Source organism: Lagopus muta, chromosome 10 (genome assembly GCF_023343835.1).
Source record: "Lagopus muta isolate bLagMut1 chromosome 10, bLagMut1 primary, whole genome shotgun sequence".
NCBI classification, from domain to species: domain Eukaryota; kingdom Metazoa; phylum Chordata; class Aves; order Galliformes; family Phasianidae; genus Lagopus; species Lagopus muta.
Window position 1 is genome coordinate 18,749,189 of NC_064442.1, and position 20,973 is coordinate 18,770,161.

Below are 20,973 nucleotides of genomic sequence, written 5' to 3' on the forward strand. Positions count from 1 at the left end.
TATATATGAAGATGTAATGATGGTAGAAACTTTTTGGACAATCCCTCATCCCCAAGTTTGGAGAGGAAAAATACAGGGAAAGAATCCAACTGAGGGAAGATACTCTCAGAAGAGGAAGCCTTTTCATATCACCTTTACATCAAGGTTTTCACAGTGAAGTTATTCTGCCAGCAGCTGGACAAAAGACGCCCATTTACTTTGATAAAGATGCCAGAAATCTGCCCACTTACTCAGACAACAAAATCCTAAGCAACCCATGGAATGTTTCTCCACGCTGTGTAATTTAAAGAAAGCAATGCTCAGATCTGAGGTGGAGTTTCGAAGTCTCTCTTAACCCACAGCACAAGGTTAGGGGTGTATTAACATCCCTATTTTCGCACTTGGAGAAGAGTGTGAGATGCAGAATCAAATCATCAGCATAAATGTTAAATACTTTGCAAAAATCATCATTAAACACCTGAAAACTCACGCCCTGAGAAAAGAAAGCGAATGCAAAATATGCTGAACATCTGAGTCACTCACACTGAAACTGCCCGAGCTCGCTGTGAGTTCAGCGGTCTTCGGAGGCCACAGGACAAAAAGGCACCAGTTTGGTGCTGAGCAGCCGTTTTCATTACGCGCTAACAGCACAAATTACACACTTTGCAGCCAGGAAGTTGATCACAAGTCAGCTACAGCCTCAGCAAAGTCTTCATCACATCAAATCCCTGTCCTGAGAACTTCATGCTTTTCTTGCACAGCTTGCATTTGGGAAGCAGCAAAATGGATGGGCAAATAAATTCAACTCCTTCTCCTAGTACTTCTCCCAGCCAGTGAAGAGCTCTTGCAGGACTGTGTTTTCTGCAGGACAAGGGCACCCTGCACATGCAAGTTACATCTGCTGTGGCTTCCTTACAGATGCTTCAAGGCTCGCTGACACCTTTCCTTCTCATTGCAACTGCAAAGTGATCAACTGAAAAACAAAAGCCTGCTTTATTAATTACTTCTGACCAGAAACCGGTAGTGCCACTGATGAGAGGGCACACACCCCACAGCCAAAGCCTCCAGATATCTGGCACCTCGGCAGCAAGCAAGTTAAGTTTTCAAGCATCACAACAGGCAGCCACAACCTTTAGCATTTGATAACAAGAACCAAAGTGAGATACACATGGACTGGCCACTCAGTACTAGACTGGAACAAGTGAATCACAGGGCTGCAACCAAGGATCCGCAGCAGGATCCTGAGCCAACGTGACTCCAGAAAAGGTTTAGTGAACCAGAAAAGCAGCAGCAGCAATCTTGGGTGGGAGCCAAAAGAAAGAAATATACAGAACAGAGCCCTGGAAGATTTCACAGCAAGCAAGAGAAGTGAGGATGAGCAAATACTGAAGCACCAACTGAATTAGGTCCACTTACCTCCAGACGGACTAGAAGTAGAAGTAAGGTGCCATTTCAAAGGAGTTTGGAACAACTGAATGTTTTTCTACCCTCTTCTGATGCATCGTGGTGCCTAAGCTGACGTTAGGTCCCAGGTTTACTCGTGACATTCTAAACAAATTGGCTTTGTTCACTCTTCTAAACCAGAAATAACTACAGCAAATCCAACAGCAAGATCTACAGCTGCAGCCAAGGCAGTTCTGCAGATCAGCTACGTTCTGCAGAATCCCACAGAGCCAGCTGCAGCAGGGTCACACCTCCCCAGGTACAAAAAGAAAAGGGTCCTTTCACCTTTATCGACTTCTGGTCACTAGCTCTGCTATACTGAGGCTAAGCACTCAAGTTATACAGCTCAGGGGCAGCATAAGGAAGAAGAGAAACCACAGGCCAGAAAACAGGAGCTTGTTTAATAAGTCAGCTCCTAAAGAACCCGCAGGTGAATCCACCAGACTTAGGAAACACACAAACAGGACCCTGCTCAGCACTCCTCACTGGCAGAACATTTCCATCACTTCACTTAAGCAAACGCAGGTCAAACGGTTGCGCCTGTCCAACACAGCTCGTGATTATCACAGCCTTACTCATTAAATAGTCACCACCTTAATCACTACCTCAGTGCGAAAAACTTCAAGTTACCAAATGTTTGCATGTCTGCTTCCTGTTTGCAAGTCTTCATTTCCCTACATTAAGATCAATAACACGTCAGGATCCTGGGAGCACAGAAATATCCATCCACGACCAGGAGATCTTCCTTAGCTGCACGCTGGCAATCAGCAAGAGTCTCTACACAGTCCCACGCACACACAGCTATTATTAAAGTTATGAACTTTGACTTCGGAAGTGCCGTTTACCAATTTCCTACGTGAGCACCGGGGCTGTTGTTTGCACCAAGCTCCCATAAACTCGCTTTACAGCACGTAACACTTTAAAGACGTTAAAGCAGCCGCACGCCGGGCAGCACCACTCGCCGGAGCAGCTCGCATTTAGCACTGGAAGCGCCCGGTTTCGGGGCGCCGCGGCCGCGAGTTAACACGGTGAATTCGATCCCCCCCCCCCCACCGCTCCGCACCACATTCCTGGACAAGGAGCAGCGCCGGCAATCCGCTCGCCGGGCCTCCGAGCAACACCGCGTCAACCCGAACAAAAGGAAAGCGCAGGAAAAGCGGCCGGCCGCAGAGAGCTGCGTGCGCCGGGGAGGCGTGCCGGGCCCGGAGCCTCGCATTTCTCCCCAGCGCGGGGCTCCGCAGCCGGGCCGGTTTTACCGTAAGGCAGCAAAGCCGTTTGTCTCAACTCAACGCCTAAAGCCAAGCGCGCAGAAATAGGGCTAGAAGTAGGAGCTCGGAGTGGCCGCCGGCACCCCGACCCCCCGGGCGGCGGGGCGGAGTGCCGGGGCCGCGTTCCACCGTCCGCAACCGCCGCTCGGCCCCGGCGCCCGCCCGCAGCGCCCCGACGGAGCAGAGCCGCACCTGGATGACTTCGTTGACCTCGCGGATGCACTCCACCATGTGCTGCAGGATCTGCTCTGCCGTCAGCACCTCGTAGCGGTAGTCCTCCTCCTGCTCGGGGCCGCCGCCGCCGCCGGGGCCCGGCCCGCCGCCCAGCCCTCCGCCGCCGCCCGGGCCCAGCCCGCCCGTCTCGCCGCCCAGCAGCCCGTCCCGCTCGCCGCCGACGCGCAGGCCGGGCTCCACCAGCTCCACCTCGCCCAGGTCCAGGTTATCGTCGGGCTCGTCCTCTTCGTCGTCCTCGTCGTCCTCCTCCGCGCCGCTGTCCTCACTGCACTCCTCGTCCTCGTCGAACTCGTAGTTGTAGCCCTCGTCCGAGTCCATGGCGAGGCGGTGAACTGGAGGCTCCCGCCCGCCCCCCACCCTCACTCCCGGCCCCGCCGCGCCTCGGCCGCCTCAGCGCCAACAAAGAGACGCGGCCGACCCGCTCCGTCACCGCGCGCCGCGCACGCACGGTACGTCACGGCACGGAGCGTGACGTGCTGCGGCGTGACGCGCCGCGCATGCGCGGCGGCCGCCATCTCCCTTCGCCCCGCCGGGAGCCATCTTGAGCCGCCCCGCTCGCCTCTTCCCGCCCGCCGCCGCCATCTTGGGTGTGGCGCGCCGCCATGTTGAGTGTGGCGTTAGGCCGCCTCGGCCCGCGGGGCGGGCGGGTTGGCGGTGTGCGCGCTGCTGTTGTGCGGGATGAGCAGGAGGGGTGTGAGGGAATGTGGGGGACGTAGGTAAAGAAACGAGAGGGGAGTGGGAAGGTAAAATTGGAGGGAAGTGGCAAAAAAATGGGGGGAATGTGAGGGAAATAGAGACGGCAGAGTAGAGAAATGTGAGGGAAAGAAACAAGGACAGAAATGCGAGAGAAAAAAATGAGGAAATAGGGAAATGTGAGGGGAATGTGAGGAAATTGCTGGGAAATGTGAGAAAAGATGGGGAAGTAGGAAAGTGGGAAGGAAAGAAATGAGAGAAACAGGAATGCAATATGTGAGGGGAATGTGAAGGAAAGTACAACAGAAATAGCAGAAATAATGAGGGACTGTGAGGGAAATGGAAAGAAATGTGAGGGAAACATGAATGAAAATAGGAGGAAATAGGAAAATGAGAAGGAAGGAAATGTGAAGGGAATTATGGAAATATGAGGTGAATGAGGAAAATGTGAGGGAAGCTTGAAGGAATTGGCGAACCAGAGGAAAATGTGAAGGAAGTGGAATTATGAATGGAAAAAAAAGTGGAAATGGAAATTTGAAGGAAATAAACCAAGGAATGTGAAGAAAAGTGGTGAGGGAATTGACAGGAAAATTTGGGAGACAACATATGGAAATTGAAAAAAATGAGAAGGAAAGAAACAAGAGAAATGTGAAGGAAATGACAGAAAAATGTTAGGGCAACAATATAAATGTGAGGAAAATGAAGGTATGAGGCAAATGTGAAGGAAAGAACTGTGAATGAAATGCGATGGGAAGATACAAGGAAAATGATGGAAACATGAGAGGAATGTGAGGGAAATGATAAGGGAATGTGAGAAAATGAAAGGGAATTATAAGGAAGATGTGAGGGAAAATATGTTCAGTGATGTGCTAGCACCAGAAAGGATGTGCAAGGCTTTGCCCTGGCCGTGCAGGCTGGGGGCAGCGCCTCACAAGCAAGATCTATCAGACCTATCTATCTCTGTGTTTCAGAAGGCCATCTCCGGTGTCCCAGGAAGGGATTGGATATCAGGACTGCAAGCAGTGGGTTTCTGTGCACAGACGATGTTTTCCAAGGAGAGCAGATCCACACGTACCTCCCAAGGAAAACTGACTTGGCATGGGCCATGCAGGTAATTCTGCCTTTGGGGAAGACCACACAGCAGCAGACAGCGTTCAAATGCTGAACAGCAATACCTCCCTGTGGGCTCAGGGATAGGCAGTGTTTCTGACATGTTTTTCACTGGTTCCCAGCCATGAAGCCTTGTGTGACCCCAGCCGTGCCAGGTGCCTCTGTGCTCCGTCTGGTCAGCAGAGATAAAAATACCCAGTTTTTCACAGTTGTGCTGGGCTAGATTGCCTTTCTCCAGTGGGCTGCATAACCCCCCAAAAAATCTCACAGGATAGGTGCTATAAAAAGAGGCAGCATCACATAGTGCCTTGTCACTGTTTATTATTGAATCTGGCATTTAGCAGGAGACAGAGTATGCACTAGTGCCTTTGTCACATGGTCACAAACAGACCTTTTGCAAACAGCAAATGGTGTTCTAGAGTGCTCTGGGCAGGTCAGGGACCTGGGGCTGCAGCTCCCAGGTGGCTCCATCCCTTGTAGGGTCTCTCTTGGACACTCACAGGGTAGATACAGACACCAAGATGGTTCCCAGGATGCTAGGATGCTGCAGGAGTTGAGCATCCTTCAGATCTTGCAGCACCCTGACCGCTCAGCTTGCCCACAACCTGTGGGCTTTCTCCAGACCTCTCCATTTCTGATATCAGACGTGCTCAGCCTGGTACAGCTGAGGGATGGGGGAGGCGAGCTGGGCTTATTGTTTGCAGCCGTTTGGGGAGCGCAAGGGACTCTGGTTGGCTTGGTAACAGGCTGCAGCCTGGCCCAGAGGAGAGCCAGCTGATCCCATATCCTCCACTGCTATTCACTGCGGATGTGAGGAGACTGCGCAGCCCCAGGAGGAATTCCAGGGCCACCTTTTGCCCTCCACAGCAATAATCTTCTGCTTCCTCTTAGCCTGGGGAATTATTTCTACCTGGGTGACGCTGTTCATTCTGATGTAGTAACATTATTCACCCTCTTTGCCTGGAGGAAAATGACCCGTGCCCTGAGGGCGGGGGATACTCAGCCTTACCATACACAGCGTAGGTGTGATGAGTTTCATCAGCTCTTACGGGCAGGAGTCATTGCAGCACCTGGCACAACAGGATCCTACTTCCTGCTTGTGCTTCCACCATCTTTATGCAGCACAAACAATAAATACCTTGTGAAACAGACAGAGGCACGTGCAGAAAATGAGATGTTTATTTTCTGCTGGAGCACATAAAGCATAATGATAGCCACAGTGTCAGGGACTTCAGTTCAGGGTAACGCAGGTAGATGTCCCTGGGGATCCAAGCAGGTTAGGTGTTTGATTTCCTGGGAGAATCTCTCTGGAAACCTTTCTGGGTACCAGTCTGCAGCTTTGGATATACAAGCAGTGCCAAAAATCAGCCCTGTGTGTTTTGTAGCATCACAGCTGCTCCCAATGAGTTCACTGCCCAGTGTCCTCCCCAGACAGTTGTGCAAAGCCCTGCAAATACCCCTCTCATGCCAAGGCTCTGTTCTCTTCCTAGAACCCATGGGCACCCAGGGGAAGGAGAAGGTGCTTGGCAGTGCAAAATGATGGCTGCTTTGCACCAGGAAGGCGGGAGGGGCAACACCTGCATTTGGGGACCCTGCCAAAGCCCTGTTTTCCATCCAAGAGCATCACGCTGGCGGCCTGCTGTCCCTGAGCTGCCCTGAGATGGCCAGGTCAGGAGTGCATCGCAGTGACACACGTGGGTGCACGTGGGGCTGGGGAGATATTTGGGCTGGGCATATACATTCCCTTATGCCAAGCTACTAGTAAACAAAGTCAGCTCCCTAATTATCCAACTTATTTGGAATGGCAAAGGCCTGGACATTAATCATCCTGTCCTACATAAGTATAAATAACACTGGCTTTGTTTAGCTCCAGACTTACCAGCTGGATGTTTGCCAGGCTGGTGCCACCTCATGTGTCAAGTGACAGTGGCTTGGTTGGTTGTCTCACATCCTCTCCCACTACGTATCTCCAGGACCCTCTGTGCCAGGCAATGGCTGGCTGCCCATCTCTGCCTGTGTCCTGGCAGATAAGGGTCACAGAGCAGTGGTGTGTCCCCAGGGTGACTGTCACCCCAGGGGCTCAGTGTCCTATCCAGCTGGTGACATGAGTCCTCGCCTACATGTAAGCAAGTATATGAACCCCAAGGAGTTGAGAAAGGTGCTTGAGTGGTAGGATTTTGCTTTGTCAGAGCTTTGAAACTTCCTCGGGGCCACACTTGGATGCGGATCCAACCCGTAGCCAGAGATGACCTTTCTCTCCGGGACGGGGTTACCCAGGTGTCATAATTTGTTTTTTCCTCCTGTTGCTAGGGAGGGCCCTGCGCCCGGGCGCGCAGCCCTGCAGCCACCCGAGCATCCTCGCCGCGGGTGTCGGCGTGCCCCGAGCTGTGAGTGCCTCCTCGCTGCCCTCTCCTGGCCCCTGCCGACGCTGCAGAGGTCGGAGCCTCCTCGCTGCCCTATGCCCCTTCTGCTTCGTGCAGTTCTTCGAGGTACGGTCACTGTCGTACCCTGAATGGGAATGACGCCTTCCACCGGAACATCGGGAACAGGGCGAATCTCACTGCATCACACAACAGAGCCATTTAGAAATGCCTTTACATTTTCTTGCACATAGATATATCAAGGAAGGCAGGTTGACTTCCTGCTCACAGTGTGCCAGTTAATCTCCAGGCGTTAATGAAACTTCACCTTTTGGCGAGGACTGTCAGTCACAGCAGCTCCCCACACCTGCAGCACACACACTCCTGTTGCCTTCCTCCTCCTACCCAGCACAGGGTTGATGTCAGACAATTGTTGCCTTTCAAACTCTATTGATTCCTTTTTTACAACAGGTTCCAGTGACAAACATTTATAAACAGTGATGGGATCTTCTCTGTGCAGTGAAGAATGCCAACACACAAATGTGGTTCTCCTTTGGTCCCAGCCTTCTTCCTTGGCTCTGTACCAATCAGCACTTTGCTGATTACTGATAATTTTGCTCGTTGTGCCCAGAGCTGCATGTGTCAGTTTGTGTTAGTGACAAAACTGGTCTGTTTTGTCCAAAACAAAACAAATTTAAAACACTAACACGTTCCTCTTAAAAGCATTGACTGGTGTGAAATTCTAGCCCTGCTTTTTGCAAAAGTTACAAAGTTTCTGACTCAATCCTCACTGCAGAGCCCTGGGTTCCCGCTTTCCCCTTGTACTGTCTGTGAATGGTACCCACAAGAAGCACGGCTGCTGCTTCAGTTCATTATGAGGGGATCTGTGCTGCCTCGGGGAATATTAAGACTCCAGCTACCGAGGAAAGTTGAAAACTGCTGTTCTACTTGGTCTGAAAAATGATTTAGATCTCCATAGGCACCTGGTGCTTTTTCATTTTATTCTTGCAAGAGCTTAATTACACAAGTGATTCTACTAACTGTTAACACTGAAGCTGACAAGAGTAAAATACTGCATTGCAATCACCTTGCTCCACGAAGTTCAGCACACGCTTAAGGGATTTACAGGAGCAGGGCCTCCCTGCATTCATTTCCAGACAGAGGAACTCTTCCCCGCACATCCATGGGTGTTTGACTGACTCCAGTTCAGCTGATTGCTTAGATCTGCAGATGTGACTGAGAGCAGCCAGGGACAGCAGCCACGAATACTCAGCCTCCACAATAACTCACTGCAGTCTCCCTTCTATCTGATAGCACCATGCAGAGCCTGATGTTTAAATGATCCCCCATGCAGTCCCACGGCCCTGACACAAGCAACCCCTGAGCCCCTGTTTGCTGTACCAAAATGCTTCTAAAGTGCTGGTACTCCTGCCTCCCTCCTGCTCCATTGCTCCCTGGCTCATGTGGGGCTGAGCAGATATCCCTGGGGAAAAAAGAAAAACTCTATCACCTGAGACCTGTGGAGATGCTGCAGTGGAAAAAGGAAACCCAGGAGATTTCTCCATGCCCAGCTTCTGCTCTCCTCCCTCGGGGCTGATTTTGGCTGCCTGCACGCCCATTAAAGACCTGCACCATCAGCATGGGCTGAGATGCCCCTCAGATCACAGAGGTTTGTTCAGCCACCGAAAAGCTGGAGATAATCCAGAGCAAAAAGGCTTTGCAAATAATACTGGTAGTGCAAATACCACCTGGCTGAGCTGTGTGGCACTTAGTCAGGAACCCAAATCCTTCAGACTGATTAACACATCTTGCCCTCAAGCACGTTGCCTTAGACTCTGCTTTTAAGATCATATTTGTTGAAATATTCCTCCTGACAAAGCACCTGGAGCTGAGATTCACTCCTGCGCTGAATCTCTCATACTTGCTCCTGTTGCATGTGCTCTGTCACCTGGCAAGGCTGCTGAACTGTGCTGAGAAATTCATTTGCCACGTGCATCTGCCAAGCCATTCAGTGGCAGCATGTAGCATGACTTGCAGTGGTCAAGGTGCAAATCGATGGACACATCGATGAACAACCAAGTGGAGAAAGCAAGTTGGCCTTGAAAGCTTCTGAGTCCTCAACCATTAATGTCAGAGATCTGCAGGCAGTTGCAGAAGATGGTCTGTGTTCTCCAGAGCCCTCTTCCAGCCACAGCAGCAGCAGGCCCATTGACCTGGGAGCTGGCTTCATTCGGGAACAAGAGTGTTAGATAACGCTTGGCTCAAAGAGCAAAACAAACAGGAAAGCCCTGGAAGCACCCTGCGAAGGTTTCCATGATCACTCATAGCAAACTGATCCCAGAAAGTGAGGCAGCCAGATTTAATAGCGGGCAGCACGGGTCGGACTCAGCCCTGCAGAACATCCAGGCACGTGCTCACATCCAGCAGGACTCCAGCAGGTGTTGGGATGGACTGTGGCCATGGGACAGTCAGCCTCCCCCACTCCCCTTTCACAGGCTCACGTGCTTCTCACCAGCAGAGGAATCTGTATGCAAAACATGCACCTGATTAAATGCAGATGCAGCCAGCGTTATAGGGAATTGGGAGGCGTAATAGATGGCTTTATCCATAAAAAAATGCAGTGTTACACAGAGCTCCACTGACAGCCCAAAGGCCACAAAAGTGGACAAACCAGAAAGACCCAAAGCGTGACAGCTTTATCACAATTTACAGCAGAGTAACCAATTTCTATCTGTACCTCATGCCGTGGTGGAGAGCACAGCTCTCTGCACATCCCTCAGCCGCTGCACTCTGCCTGGAACGGGACAGCCCTTGCAGACCAACACGGGGTGTCCGCAGGTATCTCTGCAACAGGCATCAGCTTTCTGATGTAAAGATGCATTCCTGACTCAGACCGTTAGTCTGGATTAACGCTGGCCAGCTAGGAACGAACTTCTCTGAGTCATCCCCCAGAGACATCGGGGCCCCTAAAATAGCAACAGCAACAGAGTACACAGAAAGACTGGAATATTTTCACCACAGGCCGTGATCACAACGTTTTACATAAGTCTGGTGAACAGCCAACCAACACAAACTGAAATAAGGATTCACTGCAAGCCACAGCACCCCTTGTCAGAGCACCCACTGCCCTGATGTGCCCCCAATAAGCCGCGTTTGGGCCTTGCTCGTGAGCCCCAGGAGCTCCATCCTGGGGAACCGCCTCCTTTTGGAGCTGTGCTGCAGGGGATGTGCTCCCAGGCTGCCCAAGGCTGACACCGGACTTCAGCTGGCCCCTCACTTTTACGCAGTGGCTGCAGACCGCCACGCTTTGTCCTCCTGGCTCTGGCGCTGCCGCCTGCTTTGTGCCCATCCTTGGGTTTTGGTTCAGCTTCCCCCGGCCGTACAGACAGCCCGCGGTGCCCCACGTGGTTGCGGAGGGCTGCGCTGCTGGATATGGGCTGAGCTTCCCCCAAACCTCCCTGCTGCCCTCAACGCCGAACCCCATCCCCTCCCACTCGAGGGCCGGTCCCTCGAACGACGCCGGGGCAGGCGGGTCCGGAGGCCGACAGGCTTCCCGTTACAGCCCTCAGCCCCATCCCCCTGTGCCGGGCGCGCTCTTGAGGCCGCACCACGGGGCGGGCGCAGCGGCTCGGCCCTCCCCTCGGCACGGACATGGCACCCGTTGCCATAGCGGCGCGGGCGCTGCTGCTCCTGGCCACGGTGGGTCCGGCGGCCGCGCTATGGCCGCAGCCCCAGCTGCGGCGCTCCCCGCCGGCCCCCGCCCGCTGCCCGCTGCCCCCTGCCCGCTTCCGCTTCGCGCACGCCGCCGGCTCCGCCGTGGGGCCGGGCTGCGCCGTGCTGGACGAGGCCTTCCAGCGGTACCGGGCGCTGATCTTCGCCGCGGCGCGGCCCGCAGGTGAGGGGCGGCGGGGGTGTGCGCCTGGGGAGGGCTCGGTCCCCAAAGCCGAACTCCTCTCTCGCTGCTTCCGTAGAAGCCGTGCTGCCTTCTTACAGTGGAACCTTTAAACTCCGCACCTCAATAAAGCAAAGGTCTCTGTCCGGGAGCGTGGGGTGCGGCCGGAGCTCGGCTTCCCCGGCTGGCCGGGTCTGCTGTGAACTCCGCGTGGAGCTCTGCTCCCGAAGGGCACGAGCTGACCCAGCTCTGTGGCGGAAACCTCTGCCATTGCAGCTCATTCCACTTCCACTCGTTGGTTGGTGTCCTGATCTGCTCATGGTGTCACCACAGCCTGTCCAGGACTCTCAGGGCACGTTGCCGGCTCAGGTGGAATCCCCTGTGTTGCTTTTTTCCCCTTCTTTTCTTTAGTTCAGCTGGGGCTGACAGAAGTGTAGGCTGTGGTCTTGTGGCACAGCTGCTTGAACTGAGTCTCCCAGCAGAGGCTGGTGCTGCTTTGCTACATGCAGAGGAGTGCTTTGCTTTGCTCGTGTTTTTCAAATAGTAAAAGTGGAACCAAACGAGCCCTGCAAGGCACAGTGAGCACCAGCCTGCGTGCATTTCTTTCAGGGGGGGTTTCAGTCAGGTTGGTCTTTTTATCTCAGCTTTATCTCCAGATCTCACTTCAGTTCAGCAGCATTGCGGTTTGCTTCCTTTTCTCGTGACAAAGCTGCTGCCTGTGTTGCAACTGCCCCATCGCCTCTCCGAAGTCTGAGCTCATCTTTTCTAGCAGCTCTTTGTTTGCCCAGTGCTCCATTCTTCAGAAAGAGCCGTAGATCTGCTCCCCAGTGCTTCACATGGATTGGAGCAGAAAAGGGATGACAGCAATGGAAGTTGCTTTGCTTTGTTTCCAGTGCCTTGTGGCAGAAGTGAGTTTGAAACACTCAGAAGAAACACTTGGCTTATTTGATTTCTCAAAATTTATTATTTTAAATAGCAAGTTACAAAGACCACATAGTTTCTTAGATTTGCTGCTGTAATTACTCATGTTTTCCTGTTTCTGTCAGGGAAATTTGACCACCCCATGACTTGGAGCAATCTCTTGTGACCACCACATCAGGCTCTCTGTGTATACTCAGTTTTCCGTGTGCTCTCCTATATGTGAAGTTCACGCTGCATGCTTAATTTTAGGGCCTTTTTCCTCTTTGCCTTCCTTTTTCCACAAGTGATTAGTAATAACGGGCAGTGGAAACCCTGACTGGAAAGAAATAGTTTCTATTAATGGAAATAGTATATGACAGAAACAGTTTTCTTCCTGTTTCAGAGAGCCACTGTTCTGTCCAATTGAACAGACAAGTGCGCCGATTGAGCTGCAGAGAGCTAAGGAGACATCAGCATCTTCTCCTGAGCCATTTGCAGTGTGCCAGGGCAGCGCTGGTCTTTCAGGAGAACAAGTTTAAGGTCCTCTTGAAAGCCTCCAAATGCTTTGGTGCCGTCCTCTCTTACCTCTGTGGACCTGTGCAAGCTGATCGGCTTTGTAGCACCCCCTCCTGAGAGCCATGGAGAGCAGGAGGCACCACTTCTGTGGGTTGTGACCTTAGAGTGTACTTCTCAATGCATTTTTCTACCTCTCCTTGGGCAGGGAAAGCAATTACTGCCCCAGGTGGGATGATGCTAGGAACGTCTGTTACCATATCGCACTCGAAGGGACAGTTGTTAGGGTTTGAAAATACTTTGGAGATTTGTAGATGATGTCCTAGTTCTGCTGGGCTTCAGGCATGAAAGCAGAAGTGGGGCTGTGTGATCAACTCTCTGCCCTAAAGCAGCAGTGAAACCAAAATCTTCATCTGGGTAGGGGTGAGAGGGACGTGCTGGGAGGTGCACATCCCGGGAAGGGGAAGATAGGTGTTCCTCATGTCTCCAGGCCTCTGAGTGGCCGTTCCTGGTGAGCCTCTGCCTTGCCAGGCATAGAGAGCAGGTCTTGCTGTGCACCGTGTGCCAGCTCGCACGGCTGCAGGGTTGCCTTGGCTACCAGCTCGTCTGTAACTGAGGAAACCTCAGAATGGAGGAATATCTTGGAGCCATTTCTCCTCTGCACACAGAGGTTTCACCATTCTTTCCTTGAACCCCATTTGAGGTTCTGTGTTCTCTGTGTTTCCCCCTAATATTGGTGGTGCCACAGTCTCTCTGAAGCCTGCTCGGTGGCCATCTTATGATGAGGCTCGCTCAAAACCAAGCATTCTGTTTTTCAGCCTGTTCCTGGCCATGCCACAGAGCTATAGATGTGAACTGGTGCTGCTGTGACCCACGTTGCTCCTGGACAGCTGTGGGCAGACCCACTTATCTCAGGGTGGGTTTAACACCTCCCTTTGGAGTCAGGGCAACATTTCCCATGTGTGCCAATGAATATTCAGGACTCAAAAATGCTTTTTCAGACAGGGAAGGTCAGCCAGAGCTCCTGCTTCGTCCTCCCTGGAGAAGACTTTAGTAATTGCAGCTGGTGTCCAGGAAGCCTTGGGAGCTGTTGCAGTACCAGCCTGATGTCCCCATTGCTGGCTGGGCTGGGAGGCTTGCAGCAGGGGAATTAATGCCTGTGGTCTGTGTGCCTTGCAGAGAACAAGCAGCCCTGGAAGACATCCTGCACTGAACTCCTCATCTGGGTTGCCACACCAGGCTGCAATGGCTTTCCCAACCTGGACTCCAAGGAGAGCTGTAAGAATCAGGATGGGTGTGGGAAGAAGTGACTGGAACAGGAGTATGGGTATTTCTATGCTCCTTGGTTGGAAATAGCACCCTACAGCACTTAATCCTAATTCTGGAGAGGCAGGATCCTTGTTGTATGGTTGAGAAACTGGGACAGGGAGGGAGCAACTTAGCTGAGGGTGCTGATAAAGCAGTGGGAAAGGTTTTAAAAAAACCCACAGCCCTACCCCCAGATCAGTTCCCTTGGACCCAAGATTGCAGTTCCCCACCAAAATCACTGCCTGATCCAGCTGCACCCCTGCAGCTAAGGTTTTGAGCCCCTTAGCAGAATATGAACATAATGTCTGTGCCATCTGATCTGATGCTGTGTTTCAGATAAACTGAATATCTCAAGGGACTCCATGCTGCTCTATGCCGACGCTGTCTGGGGAGCTCTTAGAGGTGAGGTGTGCTTAGAGCTTTCTGCTGGTCACTCCCACCCTGCCTGCACATCAGGACATCTCTTTGTGCCTCTCTTTCCCCATAGACTTATTTAATTGAGCTCTGTTCAGCTGCAAAAGTGACTGTGTGTGGTTCTCCCCCAGGCCTGGAGACATTCAGCCAGCTTGTTGGGAGAGACGAGAACGGCATGGTGAGTGGGTGGCTCGCATGTGGGCTGGCCAACGTGGTTCCCGTGGCAATGCAAGTCTGCCTTGGCTCCTGAGGACAAGCTGTGCTTGAAGCCAATGAGTCCTGCTAGCCCTGGGGATGAAGATGACTCTGACTGCCTCCTGCTGATGTCTGTGTTACCTGCAGACCTGCTCACTTCTTCCCTGTCTTCTCTCTTCGTGCAGTACTATATCAATGAGACAGAAATTGTGGACTTTCCCCGCTTCCCTCACCGCGGCCTGTTGCTGGACACCTCTCGCCACTACCTGCCTCTGAAAGCCATCTTGGAAACTCTGGTAGGAAACCCGTAGTGGGAGGCATGTGTGCTGCCCCACAGGGGGATGGAGCACTTTAATCAGGTGTCCTGCTGTGATAAATGAGCATCCCTGAGTTGCCTTCCTGTTTTCTTACTTTTTTGTGTGTGTTGCTCATTTCTAAAGATCTGAGCATAGGTCACTGTGATCACATCTCATCAAGGAAGAGCTTGCCAAACCTAGGCATTTGGAGAATGCATGCTTACTTGTGTCTAGATGAAGCAACAGGCTGGGGTGAGATAGCCGTGTGACCTCAATTCTTTGTACACAGATGTGAATCACAGAAAAATGCTTCTGTGCTGTTGGTCCTCCCTAGTGCAGTATCTGTATCTGCTCCTGGTGTCACTCACAGCTCCCTTCCTACATGGGAGGAGGAAACCCTGAGGTATCTCAGATTCCTGTGGCCCAGCTTACTTTGTGAGGCAGGGGAGAGCACTGCCTTTTGCTTAGTTGCATTAGATGAAAGCGGGCAGAGGTCCCACATCTGTCCCAGCCAGAATTAAACTTCCAAATCTCAACCCTTGGCTCTAATATAAGGAGAATAGGGATGTTATTGTGATTGGAACCACTAATGGCCCTTCTCAGCTCTTTGTGATGCCAATATGTTTGACAGATGTCTGCATCACTCTTAGGTCCTTGGGAGCATTTGGGGATATTATGTTGTCCAGGACCTGAAGTCACTCGATTCCTCAGGCTGACAGACCTTTCAAAATGAGCAGGGTGTGCTTACCCATGTTTTCTGCTTCTTCCCAGGACGTCATGGCTTACAACAAGTTAAATGTGTTCCACTGGCACATTGTGGACGATCCATCTTTCCCGTATGAGAGCTTTACTTTCCCAGAGCTTAGCAAGCAGGTAACCCATGCTGTTGGGTGCAGCTCCCCAGACAGCTCAGGGAATGCTGGATGCTCCTCAAGCTTGTGAGCGAGATGCTGTAATTCCTCATGTTCCTCCAGGGAGCCTTCAATGCCATGACCCATGTGTACACAGCCAGTGATGTGCAGACAGTAATCGAGTATGCTCGTCTCCGTGGCATCAGAGTCATTGCAGAGTTTGACACACCTGGGCACACGCTTTCCTGGGGTCCAGGTGAGGAACAGACCCTCACCAGAGGGCTTGGGTGCGAGGAGGGCTGCCATTGTACCTGGTGGAGGAAGGATCTCTGTGATCTGGATCGCAAAAGCGTGGCATGAGCTTGGCATCCCATAAGCTGTCTCTGGGGAAGAGCAAGCCATCAGCTGGGATGTAGGACATAAGAGATATGGCCACACTTAGGTCCCTTCTCACTCTGCTGATTTTGTTATGACCCAGGTGCTCCAGGCCTCCTGACTCCCTGCTATTTGGGCAAGGATCCTTCTGGGACCTATGGGCCCATCAACCCCATCTTCAACACCACCTACCAGTTTGTGACCAGTTTGTTTCAGGAGATCAGCGCAGTGTTCCCAGACTACTTCATTCACCTCGGTGGCGATGAGGTGGATTTCACGTGCTGGTGAGTGATTCCTGCAGAGATGGGTCAGGCTGGAGACTGGGGTCCGAAACAGTGCTCTGCTGCCTGGGCACTTAGCATGTGCTTGTGGATGGGTACCTTAAGGAGCAGCCACCTAAGTGTCAGGAAGAGGCAGGGGGAAAGTAGAGGGTTATTCATGTGCAGGAGAGAGCAAGAGGGAAGGAAATCTAGCACAGGATCCCCACATCCCAGCCAGTTGCTTCTTGGCCATGATCACCAATGAATCTTGGGTGTTCTGCTCCCCTGGACTCTGAAAGAGGCTCTGTGAGTTGGTGCTTGGGGTTTCTATTCTCTTCTCTCTGGTACACAGGAAGTCCAATCCAGAAATTCTTGTCTTCATGAAGAAGATGGGCTTTGGTGAGGACTACACAAAATTAGAATCATACTACATCCAGAGGTAAGGGTGGCTGCATCCTGAGCCAGCATCTGCAATATGTGACAGACACAAATGTCTTCTACTGTCCCTTTGGTCCTACCTTTTTGTCCCTAAAGAGAGAACCTAGTTGTGTTTTTTTTTCTTTCAAAAGACTGACTGCAAAAAGGCCTGGAGTTGAGGGAGAAAAAAGTTCTGTGAGGGGGATGTTAGCTGTATCAGTGAACCAGAAAAGAGGGATGGGAGGACCCTAAACTCAGTATTGTTTCCATTCCAGACTCCTGGACATCGTCTCTTCCCTTGGCAAGGGCTATATGGTGTGGCAGGAGGTGTTTGACAATGGAGTGAAGGTGAGAGCTGCTCACGTGCCCTAGCACAGTTCCCTAACACTTGGGTGAATGGTGTCAGCACCCATGCCAAACTCACTCAAGTGAGTCTTGACCCGGCTCAAAATCCAGTTTCCTTGGAGGGAATAGATGAGTCAGGACAGGGGTGCAGGTGTAGTTCTAGTTTTCACTGTTATAACTGGTTGTGGCTTCTTTCTGGTGCAGAACCCTGCTCACCAGAGTGGTGTTTGGAGCTGGGATGGCTTGGGGGAACCCTTCTTGTGAGGGGAGGTGGTGTTCTGTTGCTGCACTGATGCTGTACGCAGGCTTTATGTGTGTTTGTGGGGCCAGGTGAGGCCAGACACGATCATCCACGTGTGGAAGAACAATCTGCCGTATGCGGAGGAGATGGCAAATGTCACCAAGGCTGGCTACAGGGCTCTGCTCTCTGCCCCCTGGTACCTCAACCGCATCTCCTACGGGCAAGACTGGATGGCAGCCTACCAGGTGGAGCCCTTAAAGTTCAGTGGTGCGTTCCTTATGTCACATCCCCTCTTGGCTGCTGACTGCTCATTCAGAGGTGGTGCAAGGGCTGGCCTTTTTGGTCATTCGTTCTCGCTGATGGTGCGAAGGTGCTCGAATCAGTGTGCCCCTGGCTCCTGGGCTTTATGCTGTTCCCTCGCTGCAGGCAGGAAACACCTCAGCTCTTTCCCTGCCTACAGTTTGAGGCAGGGGCTTCCAGAAGGACAAATGACAGCCTCTACAGCTCAGCCAGCCCTTGGTTGTCACCGTCCCCACCCTGGGCAGGGCAGGAAGATGCAGTTGTCTTACAACACCTGATCACCTGAATGCTGTGTCCCCTGGCAGGCAGCGCTAAGCAGAAGGATCTGGTGATTGGCGGGGAGGCGTGCATGTGGGGTGAATACGTGGACGTCACCAACTTGACCCCCAGGCTCTGGTAAGAGATGTTTAGAGAGGGTTAGCTCGACTCCTTCAGCACAGCATGATGTGCACCCACTGCTGCTGGTTTGGTCTCAAGGTGCTCTGTCCTCTGGTAGCATATTTGTGTAGTAACAACTTCTCTGAGGCTTAAATGAGATTCTGTGGCTGTCTGTAAGAATGAAACGCACTCCTGTGCCACCTGCCACTGCTACCAGCTTGCGTTTAATGCTGGTCTGTCCTGTCATCTGCTCTGCACCTGACTAGGCATGTATCTTTTGATGTACAGAAGCCATGTGCTTTTATGTGTCAAAGGACTTTGGTCAGGGAGATGTTTGGGAGCTCAGCACTGCAGGAGAAGCTTTCTCTGACCTACCTGCCTTTGTCCCATGTTCCTTCAAGGCCGAGAGCCGGGGCTGTGGCTGAGAGGCTTTGGAGTAATGCAACAGTGAGGAACCTGCAAGATGCTTATGTGCGGTTGGCTGACTTCCGCTGCGAGCTTCTCAGGTAACCGTCCCTCCTTGCTGGGCCTTGCCAACTTGTGGTGTCAGTGCACGGGACAGCCTCAGGGGATCAGCTCTGCATGGGTAGAACAGTGAGGGGGATTGAAAATGAGGTAAGCTTTCAATTGTGTGAAAAGACCCTTGGAGGTCCACGGCATTTCTTGTGCCTGCGTGTGGGCAAAGCTTGCTGTGTGCTGTGCTGGAAGAGGGCCCCTGCTGTTGGCATGGGCTGGTAGCTCTGCAGTGGCAAGAGTTTTGTGCTGAGGAAATGGCATCCGTCAGCTCCTGCCACCCCCCTGCTGAACAGCACCAGGCACTGTTCAGTGTCCCCTGTGTAATGTTGTCCCTCTGCTCCACTTCCAGGCGGGGTGTCCAGGCAGAGCCTCTCTTTGTAGGATACTGTGATCATGAATTCGGCGGGTTTTGAAAGGAGAATCCCACTGCCCTCAGTCTCTGTGCACACCAGAGGAATGATCTCTTGCTCTCTCAAAAGCTGCTGGCATGGTAAAGGGACCCCTTTCCTACCCCTGCTTCTGCTTTTGCATTGTTGCAATGGACATTTTTTTTCTTAGCGTGCACTCTTTGCCTCTTTTTCTATTTTGGTTTCTTTAAATCTATAAATAAATGACCTCAAAGAGAAAAAGATGCCTTTTCATACTCAGCTGGGGCTTGGGAACACCACACCAGGGCTTTTTGTTAGCAGGAGATGGATAGGTCCCGCTCTGGGGCAGGCTGGTTCCAGAGATGTTGGTGGAGGGGCATCTGGCTATGCCTCACCCTGCTGTCTCTGGAGCTTACTGGATGCCTGCTCAGCTGGATAAGCTGTGCTTAGTCTCTGCCAGTATCCCAGATTTCATCTCTGCTAAGAGAATGTGGTGTCCAGTTGTACAGCAGTGTGTGCAGGGGAGAATCCTATGTGTAACTGGCCTGCAAGCACCTGGATGTCGCTGCCACCTTGGTTTTGCTTCTGTGGTCTCCTGCACACCAACACTGCTGCATCACTTGTTGCTTCCTGTCCTTTCTGTCTCATCTCTCTGTACCTCAGCTGTGTCTAAGCAGGAGGCCTGTCTCCAAGCCAGTGTCTCTGCTGCCCCAAACCCTGTCTGCTCCTACTCGAAGCCTCTCACAGACCTCGCAGCCCTGCTGAGCTGGGTGCATGGATGTCATGGAGTCCCAGCTCAGTTCTTCAGTCGGCTGTGGCCTCTGCTGAGGACTTGGCCAAATTATCTGTCCTGCTGCTGCTCTGTAGTGAGCTTGGAGAAGCTCGTTTCTGGTTCTCCTGCAGCCACGTGGTTTGGTTTGGACGCGTTTCCTTGGAGAAGAGGCTGCTGTTGGCATGTTGAGGAGCAGGGACAGTCATGGTTCTGGTACTTTGATGGGTAGGGTTGCCCTGCTGGAAATCCCAACCAGTGTGAGCATGAGGATCTCTCTGGGAGAAATCCTGAAAGCCAGGACTCTTGTGTATTCATCCTGGTCTGAAATGAGTGAGATCTGCTGTTTGCTCTCTGTTATGGCTGGAAACTTATTATTATTAATTTGGAATTAAAATCATTCCTAAATCGTCAAGCCTTGTGTTTCTCACTCTCCTGTGAAAGAATACCTGGGTAGTTCTTGCTTGATGTGATACAACCCCCTGAGTTCTAGGGGAAAAGAAAGCATGCTGGAGCCCTTGCACATGATGTTTAGCTGCTGGCCAGGTCTGGGGGAAAGATGGGTATTTTTGCTGGCTCCTGACAGCCCATGTGCTGTTTCCTGAGTGAAGATGCTCTTCTGCTTCCTCAGAGTCTCTCTGGGAAGCTCACATCCCTTTTTTCTGTTTTTGTTTGTTTGTTTGTTTTTGTTTTCTGTTTTTTTAATCACAATTTCTGCCCGGGCCCAATGGTTCAGGTGGGACATTGAAGGCAAGCCAGGATCGCCTGTCACTCCTGGCACGTTCGTTTCTCTTAACTTGAGTAACTCCTAACACAAGAGTCATAAATAATAATAGCTTGACGTGCTGTCAAGTCCCAGAGAGCTCCGAGGAGGCTGTAAGACGGCTCCTTCTCCCCTACGAGGATTTGCAGGCGATCTGCGGCAGCTTTGCCCCGAGGCCGTGAGCCCGCAGGGCAGCAGGCGGGGTCCCTTTGGGGCCGGGGCGCCCATCTGTCGGGGTGCCGCCGGTCCCCCCGTTTCCCCACCGCGTCCTTGCGGCTTCCTTCGAGAACATCTATTTTTACCCGGGATTTGTCATGTAAAACTTGCCGGGGAGAACACGGGAACGTGCAGCGTGTGAATCACTCGGGGCCAACGGGTTTAAAAATAAACACGAGCGGTGCCGGAGAGCGGCAGCTGCCTCTGCCCGGCCCCCCAAAACCGCCCGGCACAAACACGGGGCAGCCGCGGGGCGAAGCTGAGAGCGGGGCCGGCACCGGAGGAGGGTGGGAAAAAAATACCGGCACGGCTGTTTGTGCCGAAACGCGTCCAAAACGAGACCAAAATCGCGATTAGCGACGCCGGCCCGGGGGGCACGAACGGCTTCGGCGGCGCACGGGGACGCTGGCAGCACGGCCGGCCGCTCCGCGCCGCGGCTGTTAACGCCGAGCTGCCGGCGGCCGCGGACCGCCTCCGGGGGGCGGGGGGGCGGGGGCGGGGCCGGGCCCCCCCGCGGGATTGGCCGCCGCCGCCTCATTATGCTAATGCCTCGCGCCCGGCCGGGGCCG

General features: G+C 52.6%; 2 protein-coding genes and 1 long non-coding RNA gene across 3 annotated transcripts in view; 2 read left to right on the forward strand and 1 right to left on the reverse strand.

Annotated features, from left to right (window-relative positions):
* ARIH1 (ariadne RBR E3 ubiquitin protein ligase 1) overlaps positions 1–3,344 on the reverse strand; it is a 47,135-nt gene extending 43,791 nt beyond the window's left edge. Inside the window, exon 1 of the mRNA XM_048956137.1 lies at positions 2,883–3,344. Within this exon, the coding sequence (XP_048812094.1) occupies positions 2,883–3,242 (360 nt within the window). The 5' untranslated portion in view covers positions 3,243–3,344. The remainder of the gene's footprint in view (positions 1–2,882) is intronic.
* A 184-nt stretch (positions 3,345–3,528) lies between these two features.
* Positions 3,529–6,925, forward strand: LOC125698174 (uncharacterized). The gene is made up of 3 exons (XR_007379102.1): positions 3,529–3,640; positions 4,589–4,728; positions 6,218–6,925. It is a non-coding gene; the product is annotated as an uncharacterized LOC125698174 (long non-coding RNA).
* Positions 6,926–10,569: 3,644 nt separating this feature from the next.
* Positions 10,570–19,840, forward strand: HEXA (hexosaminidase subunit alpha). The gene is made up of 14 exons (XM_048956141.1): positions 10,570–10,982; positions 13,572–13,670; positions 14,037–14,102; positions 14,246–14,292; positions 14,495–14,605; positions 15,377–15,478; positions 15,580–15,712; positions 15,935–16,115; positions 16,444–16,530; positions 16,784–16,856; positions 17,184–17,361; positions 17,700–17,790; positions 18,174–18,278; positions 18,638–19,840. Exons 1-14 carry the CDS (start codon positions 10,739–10,741, stop codon positions 18,699–18,701), a joined length of 1,581 nt encoding a protein of 526 aa, XP_048812098.1. The 5' UTR covers positions 10,570–10,738; the 3' UTR covers positions 18,702–19,840.
* Positions 19,841–20,973: the final 1,133 nt, after the last annotated feature.

Coding starts and splice junctions, on each gene's coding strand:
- HEXA (XM_048956141.1), top strand. CDS start 10,739: ATGGCACCCGTTGCCATAGCGGCGCGGGCGCTGCTGCTCCTGGCCACG. Junction 10,983..13,571: donor CGCCGCGGCGCGGCCCGCAG/GTGAGGGGCGGC, acceptor TGTGCCTTGCAG/AGAACAAGCAGCCCTGGAAG. Junction 15,479..15,579: donor TCCCAGAGCTTAGCAAGCAG/GTAACCCATGCT, acceptor ATGTTCCTCCAG/GGAGCCTTCAATGCCATGAC.